We start from the raw sequence: 21,450 nt of genomic DNA on the forward strand, positions 1-21,450 counted from the left end.
TCCCTGATGGCTTCCACTCCGTGTAGCTACACCAGGGGTGGGCAAACTACGGCCCAGGGGCCGCATCCAGCCCTCTAGATGTTTTAATCCAGCCCTTGAGCTCCTGCCGGGGAGCAGGGTCAGGGGCTTGCCTCACTCTGCGCAGCTCCCAGAAGCAGTGGCATGTCCCCCCTCCGGCTCTTATGTGTAAGGGCAGCCAGGGGGCTCTGCGTGCTGCCCCCGCAGCTCCCATTGGCCAGGAACCATGGCCAATGGGAGCTGCAGGGGTGGTGCCTGCGGACAGGGCAGTGCACAGAGCCGCCTGGCCGAAGCTTCGGGGAGACATGCCGCTGCTTCTGGGAGCTGCTTGAGGTAAGTACCACCCAGAGCCTGCACCCTGACCTCCTCCTGCGCCCCAAACCCCTGCCCCAGTCCTGATCCCCCTCCCACCCTCTGAATCCCTCGGTCCCAACCTGGAGTACCCTCCCACAACCCGAACTCCTCATTTCTGGCCCCACCCCAGAGCTTTCACCCCCTCCCACACCCCAACCTCTAATTTTGTGACCATTTATGGCCTGCCATACAAATTCCATACGCAGATGTGGCCTACGGGCCAAAAAGTTTGCCCATCCCTGAGCTACACAGTGCCTGTGGTGGCCCCCTGGGTCTGTGCTGTAGATTTTTTGATCCTATGCCAAATGCAGTGAAACCAGTGGGGAGAGATGCTTTAGCTGGCTGACTTCTGTGTGACGGTGCCACGGTCCCCCTGCACATGAAGTGCTCCCATTGCCAGCTGGCTGCATTTAAGGCTTTGTTGTTCCAATTAAGCCACACCTGGTTTTTTTACAGCTGGGAGGGAAGGCAGGTGTCTTTCAAGAAACCACACTATTTCCTGTTGCGGCAATGACAGGACAGATATCAGGTTATACAATATTATCTCGCATTGCTTCTGTCCTGCTTGCCATTCAAACCCTAAAGTAGTCTGGCACTTTGTGCATTCTCCCACCCCTCTTGAGGTTGGGGAAAGAAAAAAGAAAAGGCGTTGCTTAATTGGAACAACAAAACCTTAAACATTGTGCCAACTATTTTAAAAGCAGGCTCTACTAGGGCATTGTAATACTGGTAAGCAGTAAAATCAATTTCTCTGCTGTTCACTTGCTGCTGACGTCCTCTTTCACCCTCTCTGTGATTTGGTTTACTTCCATCCGTAGATCTGCTGGGAATTTCCACCATCATTAAATACTTAATAAGGTAGACACTGGGAATTGGATCCCATTGGGATAGCAAGTTAACTAGTTGGTCTCTTTATTAAAAACACACCTATTCAGAGAATGTACAAAAAATTAATAGAAAATCCATCCCATTCAAATTGGGGCAATTGTTATACTTATAAGAAGCACGTGGGATCTTTATAGGGGAGAAGGCAGCACACTGCATTTATTGAGAATACAACAGTTAGTATATGCTTTTCAATCACACACACACACAGTCCTGCCAGTTGATGTGTATAGTTTCCAGTCCAGAGTCTGGATCAATCTAGTGGCTAGCCAGATTGGTCACAGAGGGGAGCGGGGCTCTGTTGATTGCGATCCGATGCTCCTGGAGTGTGGCAAGACGAACCCAAAGTCCCATGGCCAAGCACCCTATTCTTATAGTCTTTTTTTCTCCGTTGAAGTCTATGGATTTTGCTGTGTCACTTTGTGACTGCAAAAAGAAAAGGAGTACTTGTAGCACCTTAGAGACTAACAAATTTATTTGAGCATAAGCTTTCGTGAGCTACAGCTCACTGCATCCGATGCATTCAGTGGAAACCTGATTGCTTTTTCGTTGTTCTTAAGATCCAAGGATTTGGGTCTGTGTTCACCTATGCAAATTGGTGAGGATTTTTATCAAGTCTTCCCCAGGAAAGGAGGTATAGGGTTGGGAGGATTTTGGGGGGAAAGATGTTTCCAAGCGGGCTCTTTCCCTGTTATATATTTGTTAGACGCTTGGTGGTGGCAGCAATAAAGTCCAGGGGCAAAAGGTAAAATAGTTTGTACCTTGGGGAAGTTTTAATCTAAGCTGGTAAAAATAAGATTAGGGGGTTTTTCATGCAGGTCCCCACATCTGTACCCTAGAGTTCAGAGTGGGGAAGGAACCTTGACATGGTTACTTCTTAATTGGTGTATCTTGTGATGTAAACATTCCAATACACCTCTGAGAGGGTCATCCTGTCCTGGTTCTGATTTAATTGATTGTCCTGTCTTTAGGGGTGCCAGCCTTCACCTCAGGGTCGTTAATCTTCCCTTCCTTCATTATGGATGCGCCTTGATGATTCTCTGGTGTTGTTAAGTCTCTTCACTCCTTCTTCCTTGACCATCTGGCTATAACAATGGCCTTCACACCTTATCTTTTCCTGATGCATACATTCCTCATTCACACAGTCTTTTACAGAGACCTTTGAGAATACAAATAGTGTCAGTTTATTTTGAATCTCCTTTACATAGACACAATACAAGATCCTGTTTGTCTTACTAAACCTTAAAACAAAGAAATGTATATTTAACTAGAGTGCCTAATTTGTAATACATATAGGAAACCATAGTAGACATTATAACTTATCCTAAAACAAAAGGGTGACCATAATCCCAGTCATAAGGATTGTTCAGGTCTGTTCCTGTCTTAATATCAGTACAGACACTGGCAGTCTGTCAGATGCATTTCTACCAATGTCCCAGAGGGTCATTCCTTTCTGTTATTCAAATAGGATGGCTGGTAAAATGAAATCAAGACATATATTAGTACCTCTATTCTTGTAGTACAATTATAAAACCTACTCCTACACAGTGTCCCAAAAGTCTGTTTGCTATCCTTACCCACTGCATCAGGCTCACTTCTGTTTGTGAAATTCCAGCACCACACAGCATTTTAGATGTAGCTTCTTTCAGAGAAGATACTTTATTCTGTGATTGTTGTCTTTGATTTGATTCTCGAGTTATTTGGTACAAGTAGTATAATGGATGTTCAGGCTGTAGAAAATTTACTATTCTGTCTATTACAGTATGCCTTGAGATTCCAATTGAAACTGGGGCTCTGTTGTGCTAGACCTCTATGGGCATTAAAAACAGACCCTATCTTGTGAAGTACACTGAGAGCTGTAGTTATGGGCAGCTGTTTTTCCCCACATAATGTGATCATTTCTCTTTGCTCCTAGATTTATCAAAATATTCCATTTTATAGAAACAGCACTGGGTGCCAAAATGAAGTAATTCCTATCTGGTTTGGCATGACATAATTGTTAAGTATCTTACAACTATGAGATTGTTATACTTCCAGACTACAGACCAAGCGTTAGCAGTGTGTGGTCTGAACCTGCATACCTTACGAATTAAATGTGTGCATTTAAGTCAATTGACGTTTTACCTCAATGCTTAAGAACTTCAGGATTGTCCCTAAAATAGTCACATCTGATTTAATAGCTTTTTTCCTCCACTTCCAAAAGAAAGAGGTTCATATTTAATGCTGAACCTAACTCCCCAATTATTTTGGCTACTACATGATCTTTGGTAAGATCACTAGCTATTTAGAGATCCTTGAAATGTCAAGACACAACATTGTTGACTGAAGAACCGCAATGTGATGAAACAGATTATTCTAACTGCTGCATCTAAATGCTGAGAACAAATCTCTGGGATTAAAAATTAAATAACAATCCAAATAGAAAGCTGATACCTGTAGTGTAATGTTGGTTGAGGCACAGGAAATTCAGTTTCTTTCTCAAAAGGAGAGCTGACACTTTAAATCTGAGGTTGGTTAAAGCAAAGGAAGTGCATCTCCTGTCCAACCTGAATGCATGAGAAAGACAGAACTTTCAGAACTGTAAAGTGGGTTCTATTTATTTATTCGAAGTTGTGTAGTTCAACAATGGATTGGCAAGTTATAAAACTTTCCAGCAGGCAACTTCCAGTATCAGGAAAACATTGGTTCTAATTTAGAGAATGCAGGTATCTTCTGGGGGGTGGAGAAAGATATATTAGTAAAATATTTATTTAGCTGCGATACTATAACAATTGTCTTTCTTCCGGGTCAACTTTTTGTGTTCTTTGTTTTTGTGCATTTAAGGGGGAAAACAATGTTTCATTCACTTATTTTGTTGTTTTGGTCTTTTAAAATAAGATGATGTGAAGTGTGAGGAATGCATTCAAGGGAGCAGATCTAATATGTAATGAATAGCCCCATTTAGAGCAATTTAATCTTTTTTTCAAATGAAAAGTCATGCCTTTCTGGTATGTAATCTACATTTTACGTCTGTCAAATAATCTCACACAGATTACTAGAACTAAGGAATTAATTCACTGATCAACACATTCTTTCCGTCATGATAGTGGATTAGTATGTGTATATTAACTTCCCTATGACATTAGTAATTTGTCTATTTGTGATGGCTGTTTTCCAGTGAAATAAACAAGCAACTATTTAATTTTTTTATGGATTTAATGATAACTAAATTAAAAACTCAAAGCTAATTTTGAGTGCTAAAACTATACATGAAACGATATGACACTTTTTAAGCATTTTTTAAAGTCACTAAACTAAGCATGTTTTTCAAAATTCTCAAATGAGGCTTTCATATACCAAGAGCTATCCTAAGGCAGCTCTTCACATCTGACCTAGGCAAGATGTTTAAATTCTGTCATTGTTCTGCTTTTTTCCTCATGCCTGCAAATAATACATGGCACATAGTGTAGCTTCATTCCCTGCCCTTTATGCAAATGCCAAACCTGCTCCACCAGAATCTACAACTTGCAAGAAAGGAAGCTTTAAATCTATCATTATGCAAGCACAGGAGAAGAGCAGAATATCAGGAAGAAACACAACTCTATATTTTCTCCTGATGAAAGGAGCTGTAGTAGTCAGTGTCACCAAGAAAAGAATCTGAAATTATACTAGCTTGGACAAATTTTAAAATGAAGGCCTAAGTCAGCCTACTGCATTGGGGACTAGACTGATCACCAACTGGGATGAGATACCAAAAAAATCTATCCCTTTCCTCCCTCTGCCAGTGGAGTAGCATTGCCCAGTTAGCATCCAACATTAGCTACTGCCAGTGAGGGGTTAACTGACTAGGTAGACAATGGCTTCTTCCAGTATGGTGGTTATTGTGGCTCTTTATTATCTCATCAGGCTTTTATGCAGTATTCCACACTGAAATCCAGTGAAATTTGTCGTAAAAACTGATGGCACAGTATGGCCTTGTGATCTTCAGGTTACAAATCCAGGAGAGAATGCTTTCCTTGCTGGGGATACTCCAATTCTTATTTACCCTAACTGAGCTATTGTAGAACCATAGCTGTTCTTGGTTCCAGTGAATGTCTGACCTACTCATAAAATTGTCTTCGCAAAGTAGTATGTAATGTGACTTATTTATTTTAATTTTACAGATTTCCACAGTCTTTTGAAATGGTCGGGCTAGGAAACAGCCGTCGAGGGATGAAATCTCCACCTCTTCTAATAGCTGCGCTTGTGGCTTGTATGATCGTTTTGGGTTTCAATTACTGGATTGCAAGTTCTCGCAATGTTGATCTACAGGTAGTATTCTTGTATTCCTTCCTGTATATTCAAATAGATATGGCTGCTAAAGGCATTTATTCTTGTGGACTGTATGAAAACAAACCAAAAACAGGACAAAACTTTGAGTTTGCTTTGTAAATCTCCACTCCTAATAGTTTCCCAGCAAAGGGGTGAAGAGAAGTATCTGAAAGGCATTGCACTTGCACTAGCCCCATTGAGGTAATTTTGCAGCTTTATACTGCTATTATCGCTCCATGAAAAACTTCCCTTGTTATTAAATATTCAAGTGTGGTGTTTGGTTGTGGATTGTTTTTGTTGTTGTTGTTGTTGTTCTTTCAGTACATCACCACTGAAACACCACATTTTTGTTCTTCATCAGCTATTGTCAACCTTTTTGTCTCCCAAAATTTTCCTTGCCTGCTCCTGCATTTGGGCTTAACAACTGCCCTTGATGCTCAGGACCTTATAGAGTTACATAAAGAGGCAAGCAGCAGTTGATATCGGGCAAGCTAAAATGCAAAGTAACTTTCCCAGATTTTATTTCTATCAGACATAAGAAAACCTCTTTTTACTTTTTCAGAGGGGTGTTTAAAAATGACACTTTGACAGTTTCCAAGGCAATGATGTTTTCTTAAGGAAGATTTTGACTGAGAAGACTAAATTAGATTTCTCAGATTTACCTAATCTTGATGTGTGGAAATGCAGTGCAGAACAAATTACTGCAGTTATGCAAGACAGAATGAATGAATGCTTGGGGGCCATGTGGTCCTTGTTAGCTGAGCTGGGGCATTTTATAATACTCATCAGACCCCACAATCTAACTGAGATTCAATGGGGCTCCATGTATGTGGTCTTAATTTCCTTTATAGACCTTGCTGAGGACTGGTGTCTTTGGCTGTTTTGCTGAGACGATGAATGTTCGCTCTTAAACTAGCTAATGAGGTTCTGCAGGGAGTCTGGCCACATGGATCTAATTGCAAGACTGATGTCTCTAAGCCAAGCTGCTCTTGAGTTATGACATTCTTCCTTCTTAACGTTGAAGTGAAATACCTCTGTGTTGTTTTTCCATTAACACCTTATCTGATTACTGTCACAGCTGCAGGATAACTGCACTTGTATCCCCCATTCCATGCTCCACTCCAGGAGTTCCCACTCAGGTCTCAGATCTCCAGCCATCACCTGTGTCTAGGTGAGCACCCTGTCCCGCTCCCTTCTGACTAGGAGTGTTCCAAGGTTGCACGGCCCCTTGCCACATGCTATGATATCCCCAGCCAGCCACTGTGCCTAGAGGCCAATGCCTGTGCTTTGCTTTCTCTCTGCGGGCTCTGAACAGTGTATTTCCAGCAGTTACCAGTTATCACATGACTCTTTCTAAGCAAGCACATGTATTCATAAGGTGAAAACGTTACAGAGAAAACACACACAAAATTCCACAAAAGTTCCTATACACATGCTAAAAGCAGAGGTGACCCATCAATCTTATGGGACCCTAGTAAGTCAAAGTCTTTCCAACCCTTCTGCAAGGGTTAGGGTCCTTAGACAGAAGGTCTTGTTTCAGTTTAAATACAGCCTTTTTAAGCCAAAATCCTTTTCTTTGTTTTCCTACTCTCTGGAAACTCAGTTTGAAGCAGTATATGCAAGGCGGATAGTACCTCTCTGGAGATATTTATAATGAGAGTGATTCACTGTGATCACCCCCATTGTTTTAGTTCTTGTAGGAGCTATGGTAACCCTTCCCGTGGAGTAGAACACAATCATACATACAAGCCCTGGCCCACAATGATACATAAATTTAATACAAGATGTTCCCCCAAGATACTTTATGTAAGGACAATATCAGTCACAATTAACTGCACAATTAACAATTAACCACGTTTTCTTCTAAAAATGTCTCCCCTGGCAGAACAGCACACCAGAACTATGCTGGGTGGATTGGTTCATTTCTGGTGAAGTTGGGAGAGGAATGGTCAAACTGGGCTTGTAACAGAAAACTCACCACAACCTTGTCTATGGAACAGATGCTCGATCTTCAGAGTTTACTGAATTTTAACTGGATTGACAGCTCTAGAAACCAAAGTCCTCTTTTCCTGCAGAACTGGTACCATGCTGTGTCATGACTTAATGTCCGGATACATTTTTCACCACTGCTTTTCCAGTGTGTCTTAGCCCTTCTCTGAGGGCAGAATTTCATATCTTATAGGGTTAGTTCGGCTTCTATGCTCCTTCAGTCCCTGGCCTCTCTCTGGGAGTGGTTACCTATCCATTAAGACCTGGGTTGAGACCATTTAAGTCATGACACAGGCCACAAAACTGGTTACAGATAGTGAATCAAAAGTCATTACCATCCTGGTCACACTTGATTCAGTAACCTAGAGGTGAGTTTGCCATTATTGATTGCCTACGCTGTGCAGTACCTTTCCCCAAAGGAAATGTAAAATTCTTTACTTCCATTAAACCATCCCAGTGCCTTGGCAGCAGTTTGAAAAGAAGCACCATTCAGATCTTATGGGCTGGGCTGTACTTAGTCTTTACCATTACATTTTAAAACACACTTTCTATTTACTCACCCAGTTTCTTGGCAGGATTAAGATGGAATAAGTTTTCTCTGCTCCTGTGGTTTAATCTTGAGCATTTTTCTCTGTTTTTCCATTCTCTCATCTCCTATGGTAATTGCAGTGTAGGAGCTTAACCCCAGCTGCAAAGGGTAGGCAAGTGGCTTCTTTAAACGTGGCTCTGTCTAGCAGGGCATACTGTGGAGTAACAAGGCTAGAACTCTGCTCTTGAAAACTCAGTAGATAAAATGATTTTGATATATCCTGTTAGATTCCAGATTGAGTATAAAGTTCAGTCTGAGGCCATAGATGTTTTCATATGCTTGACAAATGCTGTTGAAATTTGTACACCCTCCTCCCCCAAATCTCTACTGATTCTGGAAGTTACACAGCTTAGAAGGAAGTATATAAATGACTCTTAGAGAACAAGCAACAGAACATATAAGGTGCCTCCAGAAAAATGGAATCAATTCTTAAAAAACAAACAAACCCCAAAATCCGCAGACTTAAATTCCTTGCCATTTTCTCTATATATGATGGTGATATTTCTTTTGTTGAATCTTCCACTGGTTCTCAGTATGGTCTTGAAGTGAGCCAGAAGAAAGTGTTAAATTTCCCATATTTATAAAGTTGGGTTCTTCACAAATATGTATCTTTGCCCTGCATTCATACACCACCTGCTGTGGTCTTACCTGATTACACAAAATAAGAAAGTCAGGCTGGGGCAGTACTTGTATGGGGGGTGGGAGGTTGGATGGCTCTTTCAGAAATATCTATTGGTCATCTGAGTGGTGGTATTCTTTCCTCTGAGACCTAAACCCGTTCTGACCACTTAATCATTAAAGACCCTATGGCACTTTTTGCAAGTGTGGGGGTTTTAACTCTGGTGTCCAGCCAACTTGTATATTTCAATCTCTACTGACACTCTTCATGCAGGTTTAGTTATAAGGTATATGTGGTATTTGCTCACTGCCCTAAACTGTTCCATAAGGTTGCTGTGTGTGGTTAATCAGCTAGTGGGTTTCACTAGTGGATGAAGCGGCCTCTGAACAGAAATGGCATATTAGTTTGGAGACTACTTGTTCAATAAGGATAAGTGCAGGGTGCTGCACTTAGGACAGAAGAACCCAATGCACAGCTACAGACTAGGGACCGAATGGCTAGGCAGCAGTTCTGCGGAAAAGGACCTAGGGGTGACAGTGGACGAGAAGCTGGATATGAGTCAGCAGTGTGCCCTTGTTGCCAAGAAGGCCAATGGCATTTTGGGATGTATAAGTAGGGGCATAGCGAGCAGATCGAGGGATGTGATCGTTCCCCTCTATTCGACATCGGTGAGGCCTCATCTGGAGTACTGTGTCCAGTTTTGGGCCCCACACTACAAGAAGGATGTGGATAAATTGGAGAGAGTCCAGCGAAGGGCAACAAAAATGATTAGGGGTCTGGAACACATGACTTATGAGGAGAGGGTGAGGGAGCTGGGATTGTTTAGCCTGCAGAAGAGAAGAATGAGGGGGGATTTGATAGCTGCTTTCAACTACCTGAAAGGGGGTTCCAAAGAGGATGGCTCTAGACTGTTCTCAATGGTAGCAGATGACAGAACGAGGAGTAATGGTCTCAAGTTGCAGTGGGGGAGGTTTAGATTGGATATTAGGAAAAACTTTTTCACTAAGAGGGTGGTGAAACACTGGAATGCGTTACCTAGGGAGGTGGTAGAATCTCCTTCCTTAGAGGTTTTTAAGGTCAGGCTTGACAAAGCCCTGGCTGGGATGATTTAACTGGGAATTGGTCCTGCTTCGAGCAGGGGGTTGGACTAGATGACCTTCTGGGGTCCCTTCCAACCCTGATATTCTATGATTCTATGTAGGCCATAGAGCTATCTTAAAGGTATTTTATATAGTGGCAATTCAAGAAACCTACAGACCTATATGCTGTAAAACACTAGCTTAAGCACTTTTATTTGGGTTGAAACATTTGGTTTTATTAATTATGCTAATAAAAGTATTTAAAGCTTTGCTTTGCCCTCAGTGTAAGTGTTGTCATTGTGCACACTTGGGTTCCCAAACAGACATAGAATTTAATTCTGCTCTGCCTGATTCTGGGACCAGAGCCTTTAAAACCCTTAAATGTAATCAGTGACTAATTGGAAATTCTTAAAAATCAATAACCACTCAATGGATTAGGCAACAACTTTGAGATGAGGGGCACTCTGTAAATGCAATATAAAAAGTAGCCAGTGAAGACGAAGGTGATACACTGAAAATCCATAACAGGTGAATCAGATTTTCTCTCCACAGAAAGTTTGAAGTTAGATCATGCAAAGAAATACTCCTGGTAACATTAACTAATAGGAACCATCTATATTTATCTCTTGTTTATCTGCCTCCTTTCAGAGTCGGATTATGGAACTAGAAAGGAAAGTCCGAAGGGCGGCAGCAGAGAGAGGGGCTGTTGAACTAAAAAAGAACGAATTCCAAGGAGAACTAGAGAAGCAGCGTGAACAGATTGATAAAATCCAGTCCCTCCATGGTTTTCAGATGGAAAATGTCAATAAAGTGCACCAGGATGAGAAGGTAGGACCTCTTCAAGTTATGCTGTTGACCTTAGTCTGAAGCTTTCTCATGTGTGGGATTCTTGCCACACTATTTTCTGTAACGAAATAGGATTATTTAAATCTTTCAGCTAATACAAAAGCAATCATGCAGACATCAGTACCAGTGGCGAAATGTGCAGTACTCAAAAAAAGGAATTCTAATACAGATCTCTAGTATTCAGAGTTGTAAAAGAAATGATGAATAATTTTTAATGGCGAAAATAATCCTTCATGGGTGACAAAATGGGGGGCAATACATCAAAATCTGGTGTCTCATGGATGAGTTACATGCAGTTATAATATAACAAATATAGCACATGATGCTGTTGTTAAATAGCACTTTAAAAGTGACAGGTGGGATTTTCAGAAGTCCTTAGCATTGACCAAACTCTGCTCTTGTTTTGAAGTCAGTGATAAAAATAACTTAACCTAGCCTCATGATCCTGCGTTGGTCCTTTCTATGTCAAAAAACCTCTCTGTACATTGTTCATAATCATGATGGTAAATCCCAAAGTGTCATGGTCTCTTTGAAGGTTGAACACCACCTGGATCAATCTCTGGCTAGGTTCTTAAGGTGGTCTGGCTGGATATTCAGTTTATGTCCATCACTGCCAATCTTAGCATGCCACGGAAGATTTTGGTGCCCATGTGATCACCGGCCATGTAGGGGCTTTGCTTGGTAAACAAGCTTTAGAATTCATTGGTCTTCTATTCTAATAATATACCCATACCAAGAGGGCTGGTGAAATTCAGCTGGTGCTGATGGAGGTGGTTGCTGGGTTAAGCTTTGAATATCCTCATTTCTGATCTTGTCCCGCCACTTGCTATAGAACATCTGATGAATACCACAATAATTGAAAACATCAGTGCAGTGGTCTTCAGTCTTCCTCAGGACCTTCTTTTCACATGCAACAGCCTTTGTATAACTGTGGTTCTCTGCAGCTTCATGACAGGTCTGATGTCATGACATCACCACAGAGGCCGCTGCAGGGATGGAAACATGGCAGCATCTGCTGTTATAGGAGTGTTCACATCTTCCAACGTTGTCTTTGACTCTGCCCAAATATTTGACAGTTGTCACATGTTCGACATCTCATCCGGGTTGTAAACTCAAGCTGATGGCTGCTTGATGGTAATGTCCACAGACTTCATTTTAACTGAATAAAAAGACAGACTGATGTGCGCTGCTCTTTCCTGACCAGATTGGCCTTCAGCTGCAGCCATTCGCCAAACTGAGCCAACAAAATGATGTCATCAGCATATTCAAGATCTCAAAGTAGAATGGTGCTCAGCTTCCTGCCACTGACAGCTGCCTGCTCAAGCTTATCCACCAACCAGTCAATGCCGATATTGAACGATGGTGACCGGATGCAGCCTTACTGAACAAACTCCCATGGAAATAGGAAACCATTCTCTGTATCTACCATTAATTTGAACAATGCTTTGCATTTCACTATAGAGTTCTTCTGTCAATGATGCTGACTTCTCAGGGATGCAGTTTCATATTAGATCCCACAAACTTGCTAGATGTACTGAATCAAAGGCCAGATGGAAGTCTCTAAAAAACGCTGTGCATGCTTATTAGATTCAGCTATCTTCTCAACAGCTGCCTCAATGTAAAAGTCTGGTTGACAGTGGAATGACCAGGTCTAAAGCCACACTGAATCCCAGCACTTTACCACAAAGTGCATTGCTGGTTCAAGACATTAACATTGAAGTGATGATTTTCCCTGGAACTGACAACCGCTTAGTACCCCTATAGTTGCCTTATGGCCTTTACATTAACTTCTAAAATTAAAAATGGCAGCAAGAATTACAAGGGTGTTTGCATTCCCTTGTGCTTATATAGGTGGTAATGGTTGTTGTATGTATGTGAAGGTCTTGCACATTGTGCACCCCTCCCCAAACCCAATATGATTAGCAAAAAAGCTCAGAAGTATTCAGATACTTTTGCAGAAGAACTAGAATCTGTGAATTTTGAATGCTTGGGGCTGGCAATACTGCTTTAACAGATGGAAAATTCTTTATATGAAAAATGACACACATCTACTTTTAAATAATATTGTGACATCTTTAAATATAGCTTTCTCAGCCTTTTGTTACTAAAGTTCACTAGGGAGATGTTCGTTGCTCAAAGATTTCTTCTTTTGGAAACCATCCCTGATCCAGTAGTATCTTCCCCACATTGCTGCTGGATGACTTCTACTGATGGGAATCATTTTTGGGTTATTGTTCCTGTTATGGAATGCCTTCTGACCTACACTCTGAGTTGTGGCCTTCAGGTACCACCAGATCTCAGCAGATTGGATGTAGCTGATTAAACAGGAAAGTATAGGAGCTGTGTTAAGATAGACTGGGCTCCACTGGAAATTGTATGGCACCTTATTCTGGACCATAGTTTGCTATTCAAAAACTTTGGATGGAAAAATACATTGTAAGTTATGAGATGCAACACTTGCAAACAAAAATCAGCAGCGGGCATTCAGACACTATGGTGAGGGAGGTGATTTAAGAATCTAAATATTGTTGGCTTCCTGTTACACCCCAATGTACTTTTTTAAAAACCTTGTTAAGTTTTGTTTTCCTTGAAAAGGCTTGAGAGACCAGGTTTATAATGTACTTATATATTTTATTTAAAAAATTTGCTCCAGTTTGAAATTAATCCTTGGCTGTTTTAAACACAATGCTCCAGAAACGTGTTAACACTATCTCAGATGTTAATGTAGACAGAATCCCAGTGAGCACTTTCTTGTGGTTGGATTGTTGCCAGATTTCCTGTCTAGTAGTGATGGCTGCGGCTACTGCTGTGTCCTGTGGGACCTATTTGCCCTTACTTTCCTCAGGAAAGGTACCACTGTTTGAATCTCTGAATGTACAGCTCCGTAATACTAGGTACAATACTAGGTCTCTCTCTATTTTTGGCATCTATCCATATTCCATTTCTGCTCCTCAAGCAGCACAGTCAAATAATGTCACCAGAAAAATGACATTACACTCTGCCTAACGTATAGACATCACCACTTATGATATTTTGAAGTAATGTGAACTCTTGCATTTTACAGTTCCTTCCCTTTGGTAGATTCCCTCTGAACTGTGGGATTGTTTGATTGTTAGATCTCTGTTTCAAAAATGCTTTCCTTTTTATGGTCCCTCCTAAAATGTAGGCCTTTAACATTCAGTAATGGAATACTTCCTAGAGTCTGCTGTTAAAACTACAAGGCCAGCATTGTAGCCCAAGCTATGTGAACATTAACACACTGGGCTCTCTGCTATCCTCTGCTTTTGTGAACAGAGAGTAGCATGTTCCAGCACACTAGCACTGGAAGGTGTGCATGCACTAGCCTGTTATACCTTCTAACTCTCCCATGGAAACCGTTTGTGGATGTGACACGTGTTCAGTCTCTGCCACTTCGAATGAGGGGGTGGGCTGATTTCCATGGCCGCATGTTCTCAACTTCTCCCTCTCCCCCGTGCCACCATGTTGTGATCTTGGCACAAGATCTTACTGACTAAGCTGACATGGGTTCCCTCACGGCAGACTGGAAACCTTCTTGGAGAGGGAAAGCCGATGGAAGCATGGTTGCTACAGGAGTGTGCTGCTCTGCAATATTGACCTTGGCCTCCAGTGGAACCCCAGTTTACAACAGTTCTGTGGACTAAGCTCCCTGCCATTGTGGGGATGGAGGGCAACCCTGCCTTCTATGGTGAATGAGGAAGAAACGGAGGCCAGTTCAGTTTCCTTGTTCCTAGGAGGGAATGACATGCATAAAAGAACACTTAGCCCTTTATGGGAGAGCTTATACATTAGTACATTACTCCCTTTCTTCTCTCATACCCATGGATTTTGAAGTGCTTTGACTGAGAAAAGAGTAATGGCTTTACAGATGGGGAGAGCTCTCAGAAGGAATGCTCTCTTACACAGAAATTCCAAGCCCTGAATTTTGGCAGTTACGTGCAATATGGTTAGCTAACTCATATTTCAGGCTGTTCCGTGAATGATCAGCATTTCCACAAAAACCTGATTGAAAACCAAAAGTATCTTATGTGAGAGAGAGGGGATTTTTATTTATTTATGTTTATGTTTTTGCAGGGCACATGATGTGTGGGGGAATTAGGGAGAGTTCCATGGGCCTGGGAGAGAACAAATCTTTGGGCTGTAGATAGTTTTTACCAGAACAGACTCTCAGGTAACATGCAAGGTCAATCTATTGCTGCAGTTCTTTATGAGACATATTACTTTTCATTTCATTGTCCTACTGTATGTGTGTCAATGGATGAATAATTTTCAGGAGTTAATTATGCACTGGATTAGTAGCATATCAAATATGTATTGCCATGATGGCAGATAATATAACACAAAAGATTTTTGGAAAAGAATTGTGAGATCAAGCTCAATAGAGCCCATCTGCACCTGAGATCCTTCTCCCTCCACTTCCCCAAGGACCTGCAGGATGGCAGCTTGCAGGGTGGCCTGCTGAGCAGGCTGATAACATCAGGGCTGCCCTTAACTCCTGAGTAAGGTCAGCTGGGATGAAATCTACTTAAAATGGGTCAGATGCTGTCAACATCCATGCTCTCTTGTGGCTTTGGTGTGTTAGGAGCTTTGCCCACCAGGCAAAACGGCAGTCCTTCCAGCCCTACCCCAGTGTCTGGCAGAGAAAAAGCACCATGCCTTTTCTGAGGAGAGGCAGACTCTATACAGGGACCCCTTTGAGGTCAGCACAAAAGACTTCTCCATCTTCTTGCTACATACAACTGATGCCCCAGGGTGGCTGGAGTTGGGGAGGAGGGGTTGAGGTTGTCTATGGGGTATTAGCAGGAGAGTCACTGGTTGCTAGGGTGGATGGCTGTTCAAGCAGCTGGCTGAATGAGGATCCACCTGAGATGAAGGCAGTAAAGCTGGTTGGGAATTTTTCAACAATTTTTTTGTTGGAAAGTGCTCCATATTCAAACTGAAAACTTTGCCCCTTTTGTGGGAAGTTTCATCTTAACTTTCTGGGGTTTCATGGTGGAATTCTGGGGGTGGGGACAAGAGACTTTTATAACCAGTAGCCCAGTGGTTATGGCACTCAGCTGGGATGCAGGAGACCTGAGTGTCTCTGTCTGTGCCTGATTCAGAGCAGGGACTTGAACCCAGATCTTCCACATCCACTGTGAGTGCCCTGACCATCAGGCTGTAGAGCCAGTCTCTCTTCCATTCTCAGTCTTTCCTGTTAGAACTGTTCAAATTTTCAAGGATTAATGTAGATTTGGCAAATCACTTATGGCAATTCAGACAGAAATAGATTGAAAAGAACAGGAAGCTTACATGAAGTCTCAATGAAGACAGATAAGGAATGAGAAGTTCAAAAGGGCACTTTTGAATCCATTAAACAATTTTTAAAAGAGACCAATATTCTCTCTAGTTATCACTCAGTATTCATTGCATTTAGGATGTTCATAGGTCCACCATTTTCTGTTAAAACAATAACTGGAAAAATATCCCTTATATATGCTGTATCCATTTTTTTAAATTGTTTGGTTAAACAGTTAATGCATGTTCTAATTTTTTGTTGTGTTTGGATTTAAATAATCCATTTTAAAATTCAAAATAGGAACACTAAGTAGTTTTTTTAAAAAACTTAGTTCTACAACTAAGTAGTTTTAAAAAGAATACGTACAACAACTTTGTATATTGGATATGGAATACATTTCCCCATTGCTTATTCACAGCTTTTCACAATGTGCCACAATTGTTCTTCACACCTCCCTTGGGGAAAGGTTCAGTTCATATTGCATGCATCTGAGATATATACATATCAACATGCTTCAAGGATGTTGTCTTTAATACCCTACTGTTGTCTCTATCACTAGTCCTATATGTTTCAGCATTTGTATATTAAATACTTTTCACCTACATTAAATATGCATATTTACAGACTGTATTTATTCAGCTTTCACTGTTAATTGGTCTGAGCCTTTTAGTGTTGGTCACCTGAACAAGCAATAGAAAAATAGAAATAGAATAGAATCCAGCAATAGAAATAGAATTGCAATAGAAAAAGCAATAAATAAACTTTAACATGAATACCCGCAATTTTTCATTCTATCTTGTAAATCAGTTTCTTAATGGAAGTACAAACACATCCTTATTTTGGGGATGTGAAAGAAGGTACTACCCCTTTAAGGGACAGGCTGGAGCCTACAGCCTGGGGATAATCCAGCAGGCTGTGCCCCACCCTGGGATTGAGCTATTTAAACACAGGAATGGGATACTGGGAGAGAGGGGAGTAGAAGCAAGGCAGGCTACAGAGAGTGGTGGTTTCTCTTTCTGGCATCAGGAGACAAGCCTAACCTGATTTAGAGACATGAGTATGGATGTTAAATTTGGGAGCACTGAACTGAGGTCCTGATGAACTGTTTGTGGTAATAATTCCTATTCTGAAGCCTTTTTAAAAAGGGAACATGATATATTAATGTGTGTTGGCTTCTCTTTGTCCCATCTGTCAAAGCAATTCTATTGTTGCCCCAATCAGGGGAAGTTGTGGTGGGGCATACATACGTACCCTGTGCCCCACACAGCACACGTACATGCTTTCACACGGGGGCTTACTGATTTTGTGCTGAAAATCTTTCTATTATGCCTTGTACAAAATCAAATAGCAGTAACTTCATGTGGGATTGTGCATTGCAATAGTCCTGTTTAATTTTACTGTTACCCTGTTGTTTACAATGCCAAATTCTCCATTTTTAAAATGGTCCATGGAACATGAGCCAAACTGACCCTGGGCATATGGTGTTTTTATCTGAAAACTTTTCTATTTCTCTGGGTTACATGACTGGAAGAAAAGGGAATTTAACTTATCAGGCCTTCTGCACCCAATAATTTTGTCTCCTCATAATTATATGTGCAGTTTCATATTAGAAAATTAAAAAATGCAGTACACTTGCATCAACTTGGTTAGCTTTTAAATACCTTTTTATAAATATTTTTAATGTGTTCTTGGAGCACACTGCTCAGTATTGGCACTATTGATTGGCTGCCTTTTTTTTTTTAGGATGATAGCAGTCTGTCAAATTCATAACCTGATTTTTTGGTTTAGTTCAGTCACTCACGCTGAGCCAGTTTCTTTTCCTTCTTAGAGGCAGATTAAGAAAAGGTAAATATATCATCTAATTCTGTAGTATGTCTAGACTCGAATTGTAAATATTTGACTATAAGGAAGCTCATATGGCTGCAAAAGACTATTTAGTCAAATCTTTGTAATAACCTGAGCCCCTCAAGCCAAATGGGAAAAAAATGTGTACAAAGAGAATAATCGATAAATGTTATATACTCCTGAACTATAACATAAAACTCATGAAATATTAATACCCGAATGTTAATGCATATGGCAGAAATCTATAAAATGACATTTAAAGTTGTCTATCACTTTGTTCTTGGATCATGTTGTTTGGCCATGTTATTTTAGGGGTCTTAGGTAAGGGAATGATGCTATGGGCTTTATTCTCATCTTGTTTACACCAGTTGTATGTTGGTGTTAGTGGGTTAAATTCACCCATAAGTCTTTTTATGTCAATAGAGTTGCACCTGCTTACAACAGTGGTGAACTTTGTTAGCATTAAAAATTGTACTGAGTAATCCTACTCCTGTGCAAATTTAGAAGGCCAGGTGCTCCCAGAACTTCTTTGCCTTTGCAGATCCAATGTCCTATTGCACGCTGTTTTTCCCTCTTCCTTCTGCTACTAATATGGTGTGGGAGAAAGGGGAGGATGAAGAAGAAAAAAGGTAATTTAAAATAAGTACTTTCCTTGTTAAGCTATGCAGTGTCACCATTTTTGTGAAGGGTGCAGGAGCTGACCAGGTGGAGGGAGGGAGAAAGGTGAATAAGCACTACAGTATGAGAAGTTTGTGGTGTTTGTGTTTTCATATTAGTGTCAAAAGGAATGGATTGTTTGTACAGTACTGAGAATGAGGAGGGGTGGCAGGAGGTAAAAGGCCATGAGCCAGAGGAAAGTTATGCAAACATTGCAGTGTCCCCCTGTGGTTCAGTTTCATCCTCCAGATCTACATGGAGGTGGTTTGGAGCTTTACGACTCTGGTTTGATGGGATCACTATGTCACCCACATCCAAGGTTTGTGGTTCAGTCAGGGAATCCACATCAAACTCTGGTGGTGTCACATCTAGCAAACATATGGTCAAGCTCTTCATAGCAAGAGCAGGCTGTAGTATCTCTCCGTACAGTTAAATTGTGTTTCACGTGTCTGTGGCCACTCAGAGCTCCTTTTCCTTACTGCAGCACTGGAGAGCATCTTGGTTATGCCCCTTTCTGAGCAGTGTCGATGGTATCTGCTGTGACAAAATTCCTCCTCTGCCTTGGTGGGTCCTGCGCTTTTTGGCAGATTTGCTCACCTCAGAGGTTCACGGCAGCCCTCAGTTTGGCCACTTTTGCTGCCATTCACTCAGCCACCTGTCATTCACTCAACTAACATCATCACTGGCCAGCATGGGGGAAACGGAGAACAATCTCCGCAGTCTCTGTTGTCCCACTTAGTGGGTCAGAGACAGCCAGATCCCTTTCCAAATTAGACTGTCCAGCTCACAAAAACTTATGCTCAAATAAATTTGTTAGTCTCTAAGGTGCTACAAGTACTCCTTTTCTTTTTACTGTCCTTTCTGGTGTTGCTCACAGACCAGGTCAACTCCTCCTGTGTTGAATCAGGAGTTGGGGTGATGCGGGGAACCCAGGCCCACCCTCTACACCGGGTTCAAGCCCAGGGCCCTGTGGATAGCAGCTGTCTAAATGTCTCCTGTATCAGCTGCATGACAGCTACAACTCCCTGGGCTACTTCCCCATAGCCTTCCCCCAGCACCTTCTTTATCCTCACTGCAGGATCTTCCTCCTGAAGCCTGATCATACTTGTACTCCTCAGTCCTCCAGCAGCACGCCTTCTCACTCTCTGCCTCTTGCATGCCCCCCACTAACTGATGGGAGGTCCTTTTAAAACCACCTGTCCTGATTAGTCTGCCTGCCATAATTGATTCTAGTTCCTAATTGGCTCCAGGTGTTTTAATTAGCTTGCCTGTCTTAATTGGTTCTAGCAGGTTCCTGATTGCTCTAGCGCAGCCCCTGCTTTGGTCACTCGGAAGAAGAAAACTATTCATCCAGCAGGCAGAATATTTGCCTTCGACCAGACTCCTGTACGCCACTGGTCTCACACTGCTTGTATATCAGTGCCAAGATACAGATGGACAAAATAAAACTCCTCTCACCAGAGCTCAATAAAGTCCAGAATCTCAGTCTGGGGCCATGGTGCAGGAGTAGGAGGCAATGTATGGGGGTGAGGGGGTAATCAGGAATATGACACACAAGTATTTGTGAACTCCCCACAAATTGGAATTTCAAAGAATTGCACCTGGCTGAATGCAACTATTTAAATGGTGGTGTGACATCCAGTTAGGATGAACCTGGAGCTGTAGAGAGGACACAGCTGATCCAGGGAGTCAGAAAGCAGTGTGGGATACTGGCAGGAAGATCTGACAGATGCACAACACTTGTTATAGGATGTGGTTATAACCACACCTGCTTTGTCATGGGTAAACTCAATCCACATCCATGTAAACATGCTTCCAAAGGGGGGTTTGATAACACACATTAAAACACTAGATAATATACAACAAAACATTTTGTTTGTGGATGAAGGCATTTTAACAGGAAACATCTCAAGCTGACCTGCAACAAATTTGAAGTGTAGACAAGTCCTTGTACATGGCTGATTGTAACCTAAACCTCTTAGCCACTACATCTGCAGGCAGAGCTTTAATTGATTATGGTCATTCTAGTTTAAATACAGTTCAAAATGACGTTGAATGTATTGTGACTTTTTTCAGCAGGGCCAGAAGTTAGCCTTATATTTACAATAGATGTAGTAGTAAAGTAATGGACTTGTCAGTGTTCTTAGGGAAAGTACAACCTACTCCAGTCTGTTTTTATGTTGTCTTAAAAGAGGCTCTTATTTATTTCATAGAGAAATGGGCAGCTCTCTGCTTCAAACACAGCATTCATTAACCAGAAGTTCTCAGATGGTCTGTGGATCCCATGCTGATGGTCTGTTCAAAGCTGGCTGATCATGTGTCACAGGGTCTCTCATGTTCCAGTAGTTAAACTGTATTAAAAGAAGCTAAAATAAACTAAATACTTTCCCTCAAGCAGCTGCTGTTGAAATCTCATCCTTGGGGAAAGTACATCATCAGCAGAGATGGTCCACATACTCGTAAATGGGAGCGGAGATTCTCTCTTTTAAAATGTATTTGCATTATGAACAAGTTTGAGAATCCCAGCATTAGGCTAATATATAGGTTTCCAAGACATGGAAATTCAGATTCTGTGCAAATTAAGAATATACTATTGAAAATTTTTTCTGCCTTTTCACACTATATAGTAAAATGGCTGACGAGAGAAGAGGGGTTAATGTACAATGATAGTTGTAGCGACTTATAGCAACCCCTGCCCAGAGTGCATTTTATTCCATTCATACTGCCAAATGTTTCTTTACTTGTAATTGAATGTAGCAATAATACATATGCTAGATTGATAGCAATGATGACAAAAATCCTGTGTCCACAGGACACACACAGCACAAGCACACGCCCACTGCTTTGCAGGTTTGGAAGGATAGCTCATTCTTTATGCCCACAGTCTCCTTGGTGCCTCTTTTGAGACTGCTGACAAATGAGCCAATTGTGGTGATGGTTTTTGTGTTGTGTTCTGTGGCTCACTTCTGGAATAAGAGATGAA

The 21,450-nt window shown here is 41.5% G+C and overlaps 1 protein-coding gene across 1 annotated transcript in view; it reads left to right on the plus strand.

Moving 5' to 3' along the window:
* Positions 1-21,450, plus strand: part of GOLM1 (golgi membrane protein 1) — a 60,710-nt gene that overhangs the window by 8,047 nt on the left and 31,213 nt on the right. The window contains exons 2-3 of the mRNA XM_084628248.1: positions 5,400-5,547; positions 10,472-10,651. Of these exons, the coding sequence (XP_084484374.1) occupies positions 5,419-5,547; positions 10,472-10,651 (309 nt within the window). The 5' untranslated portion in view covers positions 5,400-5,418. The remainder of the gene's footprint in view (positions 1-5,399; positions 5,548-10,471; positions 10,652-21,450) is intronic.

This window comes from Lepidochelys olivacea (genome assembly GCF_965140295.1).
Source record: "Lepidochelys olivacea isolate rLepOli2 genome assembly, chromosome: 5".
NCBI lineage: Eukaryota > Metazoa > Chordata > Testudines > Cheloniidae > Lepidochelys > Lepidochelys olivacea.